Source organism: Hippoglossus hippoglossus, chromosome 19 (genome assembly GCF_009819705.1).
Source record: "Hippoglossus hippoglossus isolate fHipHip1 chromosome 19, fHipHip1.pri, whole genome shotgun sequence".
In the NCBI taxonomy this organism is placed as follows: Eukaryota; Metazoa; Chordata; class Actinopteri; order Pleuronectiformes; family Pleuronectidae; genus Hippoglossus; species Hippoglossus hippoglossus.
Window position 1 is genome coordinate 1,680,448 of NC_047169.1, and position 15,369 is coordinate 1,695,816.

At 44.9% G+C, this 15,369-nt stretch overlaps 1 protein-coding gene across 13 annotated transcripts in view; it reads right to left on the reverse strand.

Annotated features, from left to right (window-relative positions):
* The window catches only part of LOC117752532 (SRC kinase signaling inhibitor 1-like), a 69,387-nt gene that overhangs the window by 33,975 nt on the left and 20,043 nt on the right, over positions 1-15,369 (reverse strand). For 11 of the 13 annotated variants that reach the window (XM_034569911.1, XM_034569918.1, XM_034569914.1 and 8 more), the window contains exon 2: positions 4,130-4,431. In XM_034569911.1, coding sequence (XP_034425802.1) covers positions 4,130-4,431 — 302 coding nt within the window. Of the gene's footprint in view, positions 1-109; positions 431-4,129; positions 4,432-15,369 lie in introns of those variants that run through there. The other 2 variants (XM_034569926.1, XM_034569923.1) reach the window with 1 other exon arrangement.

Consider the following 15,369-nt stretch of genomic DNA (forward strand, 5'->3'; position numbering starts at 1 on the left):
ACACACACACACACAGACACACTCCTGTACATGCCATCCCTCCATGCAGCGTCACACGGCAGCAGAGGAATGAGGGATGCCCTGGTGTCTGAGGGTAAGAGAGAGTTACCGTTGCTACTTAACGAGCGTGTCGGCCGCCCGGTGCATCCTCCCGCTCCTCACGCCTCCCTCTTCCTCCTCCCCTCCTCTCTCCATTTCTTCCTCTCGCTGCGGCTCTGTGTCTCTCCTGCGCCCCGAGGATCTGCCAGATATCCCCCCTCTCCGGTACCCGTAGTGCCGCCTGAGAGGCAGTTAGCATCCCTTCCTGTCCCTCCTCTTCCTCCTCTTCTTCCTCCTCCTCCCGTCCTCTCTCTCTCTCTCTCTCTCTCTCTCCCTCCCCCTCCTTCAGCCTGTCACTCTCTCTCGCCCCTGACAAACAACACTGTCGCTCTCCCTCTCTCTCTCCCTCCCTCAGTACAGTGTGTGCCTCTCGCTCTGAAGCCCAGGCATCGCCGACCATATGATATCACTCCGTTGCCTTATATGGGAGACCAGTGGGTTGCCATGACGACAGCAGACTCCACCTGTTTCTCCCACTCTCTCCATCCCTCTCCACCTTTTTCTCCAGGAGACGGATGGCGTGGTTTGGGTGAACAGACGCAGCACATGGAGAGCAGAGGGAGGAGGGAGGGGAGGGAGGAGACGAGCGGGACGTGATGGACAGAAGGAGACGAGCGAGGTTCGGGACGAGGGACGAGAAAGAAGAGATGGAGTTGAACTTCTGTCGGTTTTAAACAAATCACGTCTGGAGCTCAGTTCTCAACACGTTCCCTCTCGTCGGTGTTAAAATGTCACTCAAACGCCACCGACACACGTGTCAGGGCGCCATGACCAGGATCAGCTGATCGTTGAACAGCTGATGAATGTCACTGCACCGAAGAGCCAGAAACAAATAGGTCATTGATTATTTTATTTATAGTCGACTGATGGACAAATAATCCGATTGATATTTGTGAGGCTTTGCTGCTTTTGTTTTTTGGGATTTTATACAAAACAAGATTGATTATTTTTTGTACAATTCCTTTACAGTTTATTTATCAAATTATCGATTAATAAAAACTAAAAAAGCTGACATATCCCAGGAAAACCCCAAATATCAAAATGGACGACTTCACTACCTGATGATTGTAATTTAAAAGTTCTGCTCCTGAAACAAGATGATCACAGACGGACGGATCAATAATCACTATTATATCTGATAAACCACAGGAATAAAAAGTAGAATATGAAGATGGATATTTAAAATAAATGCAGATTAGCAGATGGGATTAGCTCCAGCCCCCCCCCCCCCCCCCCCCCCCCTGATGATCATCAGGTTTGGTAACACCCTGACAGACTAGTTATCCGTTAACTTCCTGCACCATTAAACCAAAACAGATAAAAACAGAGACAGAAAGTTTTCCTTGAAACTTCTGCTACATGTGTTGGAACAGATTCTTCCATCTGATTGGTTGACGCAGAATAACAACAAGTATATATTATTATTGTTATTATTTTTGTTCTGTCTTTATCGCTTTACTTTTCTAATGTAGCTTTTCACACGCTTGTATCTGTAGAACCACGGTGAGAATAAACATCTGGACTCCTGACGAAGGCTGAGCTGAATAATAAATGGTCTTCATAACGGAGCGGATTGGATCAGACGTCCTGAGGGAACAAACAAACTGAACATAACTGATCACGTGCAGGTAAACAACGCTCATCGTGTTCATTAGCGAGCTTCAGAGGTTTTCGGACGCACTCAGTCGAGCGAGTGCTCCCCTGCGTCCCGTCGTTTCGCTGAGACGAGCTACAGACACCTCCACTCCAGATGTGCACTTCACACACACGTGAGATCATCTCACGCCCGAGGAGGAAGAAAGAAAGATTAACATTTTAAAAACTGTAAAATCGCTCCAGATGTTGAGGACAAGGTTTCTGCAGGTTTCATCTAAAGACATTTCAGAATATATATTAACTTATATTAACTACGAGAGGTTTGTTCTCGTTCTGCAGATTCTCCACAGCTGACAACAACTATTACACTAATGATATTAACAAATACTGTTGCTGCTTTCACTAATAACATATTTACATCAAATATTACTCTTATTATTATTTTCTCTGCTCACCAACTGGTCGAGGCAGACCCCCCCCCCACATTGATTCTGGTTCTTGAGGTTTCTTCCAGTTAATGGAGGGAGTTTTTTCTCCCCAGTTGCCAAAGTGCTGCTCATTGTGGGAACTGTGGTTTCTCTATAATATTTAAGGTCTTAACCTTCGATGTAAAGAGCCTTGAGAGAATGTACATTATGATTTGGAGCTATACAAATAAAATTGAATTGAATATAGTAGGTGAAGACGACAAGGTGAAGTTGGTAACAGTGTTTGTAGGGAATCAGTTATTAGTAGTTTTTATTACAGTGTTAATATCTGTATCAATGAGAATAAAACTACAACACACAGAGACAATAAAAAACTATCAAACTCTAACTGACACCGTAAGATTTCTATTGAAAAACTAATTTTAACGAGTGATGGAAGAAGGGTTCAATGAACGTTAACCGACATAAACATATTATATATTATAAGACATAATATCATAAACCTAAGGTCAAAGTAACAGCTCAGTCCAAACAGATTCAGACCCGACACTGAACCAGTAAGAATCACTGGGAGACTGAAGGGAAGCTGTCGACATGAAGCCGACTGGGACCCAGTGGGAAGAGGAGGAGATTTATTATCACATATTTTGCATTCTGACATTTTCTCACCGCCTCACTTAAACGCTTCTCTACATATTCCATTGCTCGCCCTCTCAGATAATAACCACTAAAAAAACGTGTCCATTACGGACCCAGCGAGACGCTCGGAGAGAGAATCCCTGGTCTGTGTGCGAGCGAAGCCCCTGAGGCGTCGCGCCACATAATGCGCCTGCGTGGGTTCCACCGACGTGCTCCCATTATCTCGCTGGAAGAAAATGTTCACATGTGGAAGCAGAAAGCACTCAGAGCTCAAACCCCCCCCCCCCAGGCTGCACTCTCCTCTGGGTCTGCGATCGACATGTGGACCTGACGTCTGCAGTCAAACACCGAGGAGAACATGCAGCAGGAATAAGACGTCAAACCGTCCACAAGGTTCCGAGTCCCGTTGAAGCCAGAATCTAATTCTGTCATCGGTCATCGACGTATCACAGCGTCCTCAATAATTGATCAGAATCCCTGACGAGTGACGTCTCTGTAGAACCTGTGGTGAAGCTCGGAGGTGTTTCTAAGTGACAGAGGGGTTGACGTGTAACCACGGCGGCAGACAGGGGGCTTGTTGCCGTGGCAGCTCCAAACTTCCCCTCTTTTTTCTCGGAGGCCTGAGCTGGTGAGCGGCAGCTTCACATTAAAGTTTCATCTGAAGCACCAGACGTTGGTTTGTTGGAGGATCGGACTTTAAACGCAGAGACGGAGAGTTTCACATCCTCTTCAGACAAACTCCATACGATCATTGTAATATTTAAATTTTAATTATATTGTGTATCATCCGACCAGAGCTCATATTTCTGAGTGTTGTTAAAAGTGCTTTATAGACTAAATGGATTCTTATTAATCATCATAAGTAGGTATTCATATTTTTCAGTGGTAGCTTTAGTATTTAAGTTCTCAAGACAAACACTGGGAATAAGGTAAATATGTAAATAAAGTTTGACCAGATACTGTTGGTGTTTTCTTACATATTCAGTTTGTATTGTGTTTATTTAACATCTCTTCCTCTCATGATAACTTGTTTAAATGTAAAGTTTTATCAGTGTGTGTGGTGTTGTGCTGTAGATCCACACATACTAGAAAAGAAACTGCAGCTGGTGTTTGGTTATTAACTCTGCAGCGAGTCTGCCGAGGTAAAAACTCATCTCTGACGTGATTCACGTTCAGTTCGGTCCCAAACGTCTCCTCGTCCTCCGGAGGATTCTACCAAACAGCAGAATAATCCGACCTTGGTCTATTTTGATGGAAAATGAAGGCGCGTGTTGTTTATTAGTGACCACGGCTGATGCCGTTGGAATAATAATCGTGTTACCATGGAGACCGCTCCACTTGTGTGTGGACGTTTGAGGTGAGGATACCTGTCGTCCGGCGGAGGGGGAGCCCTGCGACATGCTGCCCGGGCTGTTGGAGAACTTGTTCTTCTGCAGATCCACCAGGGCGTCCCGCTGCCGCTCGATGTCCGCCTTGTGGATGCTGTTCAGGGCCTCCAGGCTCTTGGCGGCCACGGCGTTGTGGCGGCGGTCCAGCGAGGACGACGTGAACCCCCCATTGGAGTTGTCTGGGAACCGCCGGGCCCCGCGGCTACCGGCGAGGGTGTGGTAATCCCGAGGGAACTCAGCATCACCGGCAGAGATCATGGGACCCTTTCTCTTCTCTCGACCTGGAGGGGTCGTTCAAACAGAGAGAGAGAGAGAGAGAGAGAGAGAGCGAGAGAGAGAGAGAGAGGAAGTTGTTTGTTAGTTTTAAAACTGTTTCAGAACAAACTCACGTCCTTTATATAGAGAAGAGAAGATTACACATGTTACAGAGCAAGAAAAATCAACTGAACATGTTTTAATTTACTGCAAAACAAACAAGTTTGTCAAAAAGATTATTTTAGAGCCAAACAACAATCAAGGAAAGGAAGAAGAATATGAGGAGGAAGAAGAAGAGGAAGAGCAAGAGGAAGAAGAAAATGAGGAAACAGGAAGAAGAAGATTAAACACATTTCATCACGTTAGAAAATGATCATGAAGAGAAGCAGCAGATCCTCGATAATAATTCACAACCTATAGATTGAGTTTAGTTCACATCATATTCAGAGACACTGACAGGAAACACGGCTTCATCCAGTTGATCGGTTTCAAACTGAGCTGCAACATCCTGATGCACGACGCCGCTCACGTTATCGATTTTATTTGACAACATGTTGACTCAGAGTTTGTCTCCTGGATTTGATTTAGTGACGACGCGGCAGCTTCACAACAACTCGCGCTGACAGGCGACGATAAATTCTCACACGATGCCGAGAAAACTGTTTGAAAACCTCCTGAAGAAAAAGCAGATTTACAGTTTCTGCTGCTTCGGTTCAACAGACTAATGAAATAAAGACGTGATCTCTGCCTGTGGAGGGAAATAATAAAATTAATGAATCAAATTAATCTAAAAATATCCTCAGTGTCAGGAGGTGAATTTACAGCATCACAGGAAACACTGAGACGTGTGTTTGAATAAACCTCGTCTGTTTGAATCTGGGTTCACTGGAGGTTTCTGCTCCGATGTTCTGAGGTCGGGACGGAAACGTTGAGGCGAAAACATAAAGTTCATAAAGTTTAAAGTAAAAAATACACAAACACAAATAGTTTCAAATGGGTTCTGATTAGGAAGCATTTTTAAAAATGAAGTTATTGTTGCTCTCACAATGTTGAGAATAAGATATTAAAGACAAAGTGATTAATATATTTAGTAAATGTCTTGATTGTACATTTATATTTTCACATTTCTGTAGTTAAATTAGCAGCGTTAGCATCAAAACTGTAGAAACAAAGAAATCAGCTGGTCACAGTAAAGATCAAGAACCTGGAGCTGCAGCGAATAATCAATTAGTCAATTAGCAGGAAGTTAATTGGCGACTATTTTTTAACAAACCCCCAAAAAAGTAGAAGCTTCTTGTGTCAGAAATAATAAAAAGTGCATGTGGTTTATAAACAGATGTGTTGTGATGCTTTAAACTGTGAGTGTTAAAAATCACAGTTCACACTAACGTGTAAACACACAACGGTTCACAGGTTAGAGCTGCAGGCGTGTTCACGAGCAGCGCACACAGACACAGAGATTCTGTCCTTCAGCGACCTGCTCAGTGTGTTAACGTCCAGACAAACACACAAACACCCCCCCCCCCCCCCCCCCTCTGGCAGCCTGTGCACACTCCTGCTGGAAACAGCTGTAACATCTGTCTGTTCCAACATCTGCCACCGTCCGACCCCGAGGTAAAAACACACACGTCCTGTTTTATGTATGAAGCTGAACTGTCTCGTGTGTCAACCTGAGTGAAGGAGCTGACGTCTGACGTGTGGGGACAGTTTACTGCCCCCTGGTGACCGCTCACACTCAGAGCACCGTTGTCATGGTGAAGGTGTGTTTAACAAATTGAACCTTTGTTTTTACCTTGGGTCACTTTTATGATTTATTGTTTTTCAAATTGATTTCTGTTCATGGATTTAATGTCAGGCATAAAAGAAAATAAAGAAAACAAGACAAAGAAATAATAAACTCATAAAATGAATATAAGAAAATCCATAAAAAGTATAAGACATTAAAAACTTTTCTTTCTAATCCTGCACCGTGTTTTTTACTTTAACAATCAAACCCCTCGACATTTATAATCACAGACAAACGATCTGAAACTATTTCTAAGTGTATAAATGTCTCATATATGAACGTTTTCTGTGTTTTATGTCAAATTAAAATCTGTGTTCATCAGACAACAACAGGACGTGAATGACGACGTCTCATTGGACGACGTGAAACTGTCACAGGTATTTTTTTTTCAGCCTCCAGAAAATAATCGATGATGAAAATAACCATTAGCCCCGGCCCTGAATTCCCGACTGTCTTTGATTCGCTGGTGTGAAGCTGCGACGCTGCAGCTGATGCGCCTCAGCCCGGTAACAGACGTGTTTGTAGCGTTAGAGTCTCGTGGCGATAGAAGAAGAAAGTGTCTGGTCACAGATGTAAATCTTCTGATAGGAGCAGCGAGCCGCCGTGTATCCATGGACAGAAGAAGAGGGAGCGTTAGAAGAGGGAGGCGGTGTGGGAACATCCAGACGAGGGCCTGTCGCTGGGATTTATGTGGAGCCTTGAGCAAACCCCTGCAATGTTTGGGGTGGGGTGGGGGGGGCGGGGAAAGGCAGCCTGTATTTTACTATAAGAAGCTGCAGCTGGAATTTAATGTGCATGTCGTGTTTAAAACAACTGAGCTGTTTTTACACTTTACTGCCTGCAGGAGGGAGGTTGTGTTTTCACCTGTTGAGTTAACTCCGGCTCATTCACAGTCGTGTTCCTGTTGATTAAAGAGCGTCGTCCTCGTCAAATAAAGGAATAAACGAAATGAGAAACTACTGAGGAGATGTTCACAAAAAGAAACGAGTCGAGAAACAACAAATTAACTTCTGGCGTGATTCCCGACGAAGGGGCGGATCCAGATTTATAATTTTTTTAACATTTCGAGATTTAACCAGGGAGGAATTCATGGATCTTGATGAAATAATTAAAATCAAGAACTCTAAAAGGTGCTGACATCTATGATCCTGATGGATTTGGTGCAGGTCTGGAGGTCTGATCTAATTTATAGTTCAACACATGTTTGTATTTTCACAGAAACAGCGTGAAGATATTTTTATTATGAGTTTATTACAATCAATGAATGATAAACTGCTGTTTCAGTGGATTCTGATTTATTCCGCTGACTGTTGCAACTCCTGACGTGTGGACATTTTCCACGTCCTTATTAGTATTACTTATTTATATCTACATTTATTTCTCTCCCATTTATTAAACTCCATTACCTTCTGCTCTGCTCTGCAGCTCCAGGCCTGTTGCATTAAACACCAACAGCCCACAGCACCTATAAATCCTGATGTTACTCAGCTACGTGTGGAGCCTGCCCTGTGTTTTCCTGTCATTAGGGCTCCTGGTGGTGTTTAATGAGCTGCCACCTCCACCAGCTTGCTCCTGGCACCACCTCTGTGATTACTGCTCTGCTGCAGCTAACAGCTCTACCTCTGCAGCCGATGGAGGATCTGCAGTCGTCGTGCTTCACTCACATTGTTCAGGGTTTTAACGCCGAGGTCGCTGCCGCTGGTCAGATATCGTACGTGTGTTTTCAGATTCAAGCGTCGGATCGTTCAGTGAAACGAATAAATGAGGGACGACATTCACTCGGGCAAACGCACAACTTGTCCCAACACACAAACATCATATGGTGCAGTTAGCACAAAAAATATATAGACAACATTCCCTCGGGCATTTTTGGTTATAGCCACTAGGGGGGGGGGGGTAGTTAGCTCCCTCATTTGGTGCATTTGAACTACTGTGGAGTACTGTAGAGTACTGTAGAGTACTGTAGTACTGTAGAACTATTGAGTACTGCCCCTGAAGTGCTGATGCTGCTAGTAATACCATCATAATGTTACCATGGCAACCAAATGAAGCACTTCATTCATTTCCTCCTTTCAAACAGAAAGACTACTACCCCCCCCCACCACCACCACCACCTGACAACACGCCCACGTCAGACACGTCTACAAACCAATCAGAGTCAAGTACAGGTAGACTCCGCCCACGTAGGTGATGACCACAGGACGTACGTTTGTCAGACTAAATTCTTTAGTCCCTAAATTACAAAGTGAAACCAAAACAAACAGATCAGATGAAACTTGGAACAAACACATGAAGCTTCAGACTCTCAGACAGGAAACGACCTCAGACTGTGGCGAGTTTCATTATGATGTTTCGTTCGGGGACAGAGGACACGCCCCTCTCGTTTGAACATATTAACGTTATGAATTATAAGTTGAAGGAACATTCACTAAACTCAGCGCAGCCACGGCGACATCATCGCATACGAACATGAACCAGAATCCTTCATCTCCACCTGAAGCTAATTCATCAAATCCCCAGGTTCACTCACCGGGTCTGACTGCGACTAATTACACTAAATAAAAATGTGTTTGTCCCCCGCAGACACACACACACACACACACACACACACACACAGACACACACACACACACACACACACACACAGACACACACACACACACACACACACACACACACACACACACACACACACACACACACACACACACACACACAAATGCTGGACATGATTCATTATTCTGACTTCATTATAGTTGAGGGGAGCCTAAAAACCGGGTGAGTGATTGTCACTGTGCCACTGACGCCATATTTCAGCTGCCTGGGACCTGCTCCAAACATTTCTCATTACAAAGCTGTAAGTGTGTGAGCGTGTGTGTTTTGGTTGTACAACCTTGACCAGCGTCGCCCGGCGCCCTGACAGAGGCCGTTTGTTAGTTTTACGGTTTCATCGAGCGGAGGTCTAATCATTTGTAGACGTCTGTGCTCGGCTCAAATTTACTTCAAGTCATTTTCCTCCGGAGCGTTCGACCTGGAGACTGCAGCTCGTTGACGTGTGCAGAGGAACATGCGTGTGACACGTCTCAACACACAGGACACGCAGTGTGAGACGTGAGGGCGTAAAACCCACAAGGAGACAGAGGCTGAAGTCTCAGAGACAGAGGCTGCTGCAGAGCTGCAACAATACGTTCTCCTGAAACTCACTTCTTTCCTGTGACTTGCACATAAAGATTGTTCCCCATGTTATTTATGGGTTTGAGTGAAATGTTTTTATTTTGTTCTCGACTAAAACATAAAGCTCTAAGACTAAAAGAAATTAAAACAAGGATGAGGTTCACTAACTAACTAAAAAAAGGGAATACAATTAAATTATAATTGATTAATTAAGTTAACATTTAATTTAATTTGCAGACAGGGAAGAAAAAGTGAAACTGTTTGTTTTATTCGTTATCTAATCGTCACCAAAGATGAACGAGTGTTAGAAAACAACCGTTTCTTTATTACGTCCATAACTTTGCACACAAACAAACAAAAGGTGAGAAAGATGACTACAACTCCCAGAGTGCAATTGGGTATAAAAGGTCCACAAACTGCAGGCAGCAGCTGGAGATGAGAAACTAGATCCTGGACTGAATCAACGAGAAGAGAAACAAACTATTTGTTCTCGACTACGACAAAGATCCTCGTCTGTTCTCTGTGGCAGCCGAGGCTCATGGGTATTGTAGTATTTAGAGTATTTGCTCTACGATAGTTCCAGGAGACTCGTGTTTCTCTGTTGAGGGAATCTGAGGAAACTCAAAGAAGAAAACTGTAATAACTTATTCATACTGTTATTAATATTTCCGTTAATGTTCTGTATTTTCCCAGACACCCCCCCCCCCCTCTGTCCCCCTGTGACCTCACCATGGACTCATTCATTTATTCATGCATTTTATTTTTTCATCACGTCTGTCATAGCGTTGGTCTGGTGGAGGGACACTCGTCTCTCGTCTCTCGCTCTCGTTGATTCTCTATTCAGAGACGGTTAATTACGGAGCGGAGCTCGGCAGCAGGAGTGAGTGAAGAAGCAAAAAAAATAAAAATGGGGCTCCTCCATCCACAAATTATAATATCCAGCTCTCCGGGGCACTGGAAAATTAAAATAAAACCCAAACACGATCAGGATGCGGAACGCCAGCCGAGCTATATTTGGAACGAGGTCCGCCTTTGCTGAATACAGAATTTCTCCAAACTGTTGCCGGCAGGGAGTCTGAGGATCCAGGATCACAGGGAACCAGATGTTACGCTTTAAAACGAGGCCGTGATTGGCTCCAAACAGCCGAACCTACGACCACACGTGTTAGGAACCGAGCGAGTTTCCCTTCAGCTGCACGGACTCCGGCACAGATTCATCATCACCGTGAGGATCAGTCCTAGAAACGGTCGTGAGTCTCTTCTACCTTCAGCAAAGAAAATGTTTTCACACGTGTCTGTTTGTTTATCAGCAGGATATAAATCTACTAAACTCACTTCCACCCGGTGCAGAGATGAGTCTGAGAGGAACCGGTGACGTTTCTGTACAGATGCAGAACCAGGATTGTTTCATTTCAACATTTCATGACTTTTTTTTTTTAGGTAAAATTGCACAGATCTTTATTTTCCGCTGTTAAAGATTCATATAGGTTATCAAACCACTTAATTCTCATAGTTCTACTTTAAGAGCCACTCGATCATCTGCAGGGTTCCTCGACCTAATGGAGGAAATGGCTTCTACTGACGGACTTTCTGGTTTGTGTCTACTGAGGAAATGGAGAAAGAAAAATCTTCAGACATCTGTGATTACACTCCTGTTTGAATCTAAACGACCTGATAAGAGCCCGATACAGAAACTGGGAGAAACCCTGAAGATTAACCTCAGTGAAAACATCCTCTCTTCATCTCTCTGGTCTACATCATCTTCCTCAGTCCGCCCACGTCATCCACCTCCCTTAAAACCACAATGCACTTACAACCACTGTCCCAATACAACCATAGGAATATACGAGACACAGCTAATTATTGCATAAATATTCAACGTACCCACAGAAGAAACCAGAGTCTGGAGCAGACGGGGAGCGAGCGAGACGACGGGAGTGAGTGAAAACACGCTTCAGTGTTTGAGTCACAGATTCCAGTTCCTGTGGGAGGTGCGTGATTCAGTGAACGTACTCCAAGAGTAAAATAAACTTCATCTAAACACTGAGGTTTGATGCCAATTCCCACCGTCGCATACACGCGAACCCGGAGTGAACCGGAGTATTTTCACTCTTCAAGGTTTTTAATCTTTGAAAAGTTTTCCCAGAGTCGCTGCAGTTTTCACAGAGTTTCATTTACAGAGTTTTGGGCGGATTTTAGAGGAGTTAGAGCAGAATATGGGAGAATGAGCTTGTAAATAATGATTTGTTTTAATTTAAAGATAATCATCTTGTTTGTATTAGAGATGAATCTGTGTCTGATGGTATGAAAACTGTCAGACTGTAGGTTTTTATGTCATGTGTCAAAGTCTGAGAGGAATTCATGTTCGTTGTTCTGTTTATTTGGCAGGTGGTCGTCAACATGACAAACTCCCCTGTGTCTTCCCTGGATGCTGAATTGGCTGCAAGAGAGAGCAGGAACTAAGTTCGTGTGTGTGTTTGTGTGCGTTTGTATGGGTTTGTGTGTTTGTGCTGAGGACTGATGGGATGAGGAACGAGGGCTTTAATAAAAACCAGGTACATTTATAGCACAAATGCTCCCACGTGATGCGTCCCCGTGACATTTATCCGCCGCTGATGCCGTTACGCGGTCAGCAAACACTGACATTTGTCACTGCATCAACATCAGCCTCACGCACGTCGTCTTTCTGCCGTCGTCTCTGAGAATCGGAGCCTTCCAGGTCGCTCGTTACACCGAGAACAAACCACTCAGACTTTCCACCAGACGAATCATCTTCAAAGAGAATAATAATTCAGGACAGACGATGATGAGGAGAAGCGGCGGAGACGTGGTCCTCTTCACCCTCCTCTCTCATCCTCTGTCTCGTACTGGATGTGTGATCAGCCAGTCTGAGCCATGCCTCCCTTTTCTTTCCTTCCCACTCACATCAGCTCAGTTCGGTCCGAGGATCAATCTCCAGGACACTCATCAATTTACCAACACTCGGGATGCGGTCGGTCCGCGGTGCCATTAAACCGGGATGAGAGGCGGCGTGATGAGGATGTCAGATGAGAGCGAGGTGGGCGAGCGCAGGTACTGAAGTTTTCAAGCAGCCAACTTCCATCACGGAGGTATGATTGAATTCAGGCCCTGAAGACCAGACAGCTAATGCATATGCCTCTTTTACGTACGTGCACTAAAAGTGCTGCAGCTGCAGAAGCACTCCAGCCTCTCTCCGCACCTCTCAGCCAATGACAACACGGCGCCCGACATCAATTCCAGCTCAAGGAGGAAGTCGTCGTAATTAGAAAGTGATATTTTTGGCTCGTCTGAGGCCGGGTCGCGACCTGAAGGTGAGTAATTGGTATCGTTGAGTGAACAGTGGGACGAGTCAGGGACGGAGGTCTATTAGTGGACACTAATCAGTGTCTCGCACTGGGAGGAAGCAGCTGGAGGACGCCAGGAACAACAGGACCGACGGTGCTGAGCTGTGTTCGTCTGGAGAGTTTGATCCCAGTCAAATGAAACCACAATGAGGACGAGGCACGGAAACGGTCACATTTACCCAGAAGGACTCGAGCGACTTAACGCCAACCGTCACTCACTCAATCGTGAGAACTCTTACGTATTAATATATACAACAAAAAATACTTGAGCTGCAACTAGGGCAACCCCCGAGTCTTTGAAATGTGACGAGCATGATTCATTTATCAATAGTGGGACAGAACATTAGCGTCTCTGTGTATAAATATCAATGACGGAGCCAAATTACTGCTGCGACAAAGACGAGTGAGGAAATAACACTTTTCTTATGTATTTAGGTGAAGAGGAAGAAAAAAATCCTTCAGGGTCTTTGCAACACGACAAATTAAAAAAGGTTCTGAAATGGAATATATTGATTTAATTAGAACACTGGGATTAAGATGGATTATAATTACATAATTAACGTAATTTGGTAAGTAGGTATTTACTAATTTCCTAAAACGATAGGAAACAAATATCCAGAAATCAAGTTATTTAGTTATACTATCTGACATATTAAGCTAATGACTGCAGGACGCGGTGTAATATTATTTATTAGCATCTCGCTACAACACAACTTTTGCTGATTTCGCGTCACAGTCGGCGACGTTGGTCAAACTTCTGCTTCAGACCAGTTTCTTTACTCTGGAGATTTTAAAAATGATATTCAGGGTAAAGAACAATTAACTTGTCAGACACACAATGAGAGTCAGGTCTTATCTGCGTCTCAGCTTTGTCAGGGAGCTTGTGTGCTACATGAATAACTCAAGTATTGGGATTGACGAATGGACGTGAGGGTTCAGGAGAGTGAGTTTGCTTCAACCTCAAGGACGAGGGAAACTCTACTGTTTGTATTTTGTCCAGAGAAGCATCTTTGTCAATCTGGAAGAAACCATCACTCAGCAGAGGAGGAGGTTTAAAACAATTCTGTCCTGCGTTCTCTCACCGGACGTCTCAATACTCAATCACACCCCAACTCACGGTTCAGCCATCCTCTAACTCGAAGGTTGGCAGTTCGATCCCAGTCTTCCCCATACCTAATGCCGAAGGGTCCTTGGGCAAGATACTGATACTGACTAACTGATGTTGTAACGACCACCAACTCGATGTGATTTCTTTGAGACAACGACAACAGAGTGAAGAGCAGAAACCTTCCCCGCAGAGATCTCTCTTAAAATCCTACAACCTGACATCCTAAAATATTATCAGCTGAATATCATCTTGCTTTAAAGCAGTTTTCCTAAAATACCCATCCATGGTCTTTACTAAAACTAGACAAAAATAATTTACTCCTTTCCATTTCATGTTCTGCTGAGGAGATCCTGCCCTGACTGGGGGGGGGGGGGGGGATGTCGAACATCCTCCTTAGCCGACAGCCTCCGAGACCACGTTTTAAAAACTGCAATTAATCTAATGAAACTGGTGTTTCTGTCTAAAAATACACCGCCTGCAGATGGTGAACTAGCATGATTTGCCCCCGTCATGTTACATCAGTGGTCGTAAGTCAACTGGTGTGGGAGAGACGGAGTGAGCCGGGCAATTAAACAAGACGGATGATCTCTGAGGGGCGGGGGGGGAGCAGGGGGGGGGGGAAGTCCACTCAGCAGCTTCAGAGTCTGTTTATACACACGTGCATAATTTCACCATTTCAAAGCTTCCAGTCGACTTGCTGATAACGAAACCACCGTGAGTGGATCAGAAATCAGAGGCAAGTAGGAGAAAAGACCAAAAGCCACGGAATCTCAAGAACTCGTTCCGACGCACAGCGAGGACGTTCTCGATTCAAAAGGTCTTTCATCCGTCAACTGGTAACTGGAGGGGAGCCGATTTAAAGGGGGACACTGGGACCCAGATGTGTGATGTCACCGTGTGTCAAGGACAACACGTCTCTGATCGCAGGAACACGAGGGGGGGGGGGGGGACATTTCACTGTTTCATATACGATCTGTAAAGTCTAACCTCTGCTCACTTTAACATATCAAACCGCTCTGTGGTGCCTTCTCCTCCCAGCTGCACTAATAGACTCAGACTGCGGTCTACATCCATCTCCGCCCGTTATCCCCGATCTCCTCCGTACTGCCCCCCCCCCCCCCCCTGGTCTCCTCGTAGCCCTCGACCTGCGGGGCTGACAGCTCGCTGGGCTCGGAGCCAGAGCTGATACTACTGTCTGCTGTAGGTCAGCCTCCCTCTGGGAGGGAGGGCAAGCACACAATCCCAACATGGTTAACAACAGGTCACGGCCCCGGTGGCTCGTCGGGTCACACGTCTTCCTCTCATCGTGGGTCACAGCTGATAACGACTGGTTCCTGAACTCATCTGCGTGTTCAGCTGCTAAAACACAGTGTGGCTCTACAGAGGCACATGTGTAGAGTAAAAACATCTCGTCACATCCTCACACAATCCAGAAATGAAATATCTGAAATACCAAAACATCCCAGACCCAGATGTTGCTTTATGAGCTCAGAGTCTGTGTAGAGGTTTGAATCCTCTGCTTCCCTCAGTG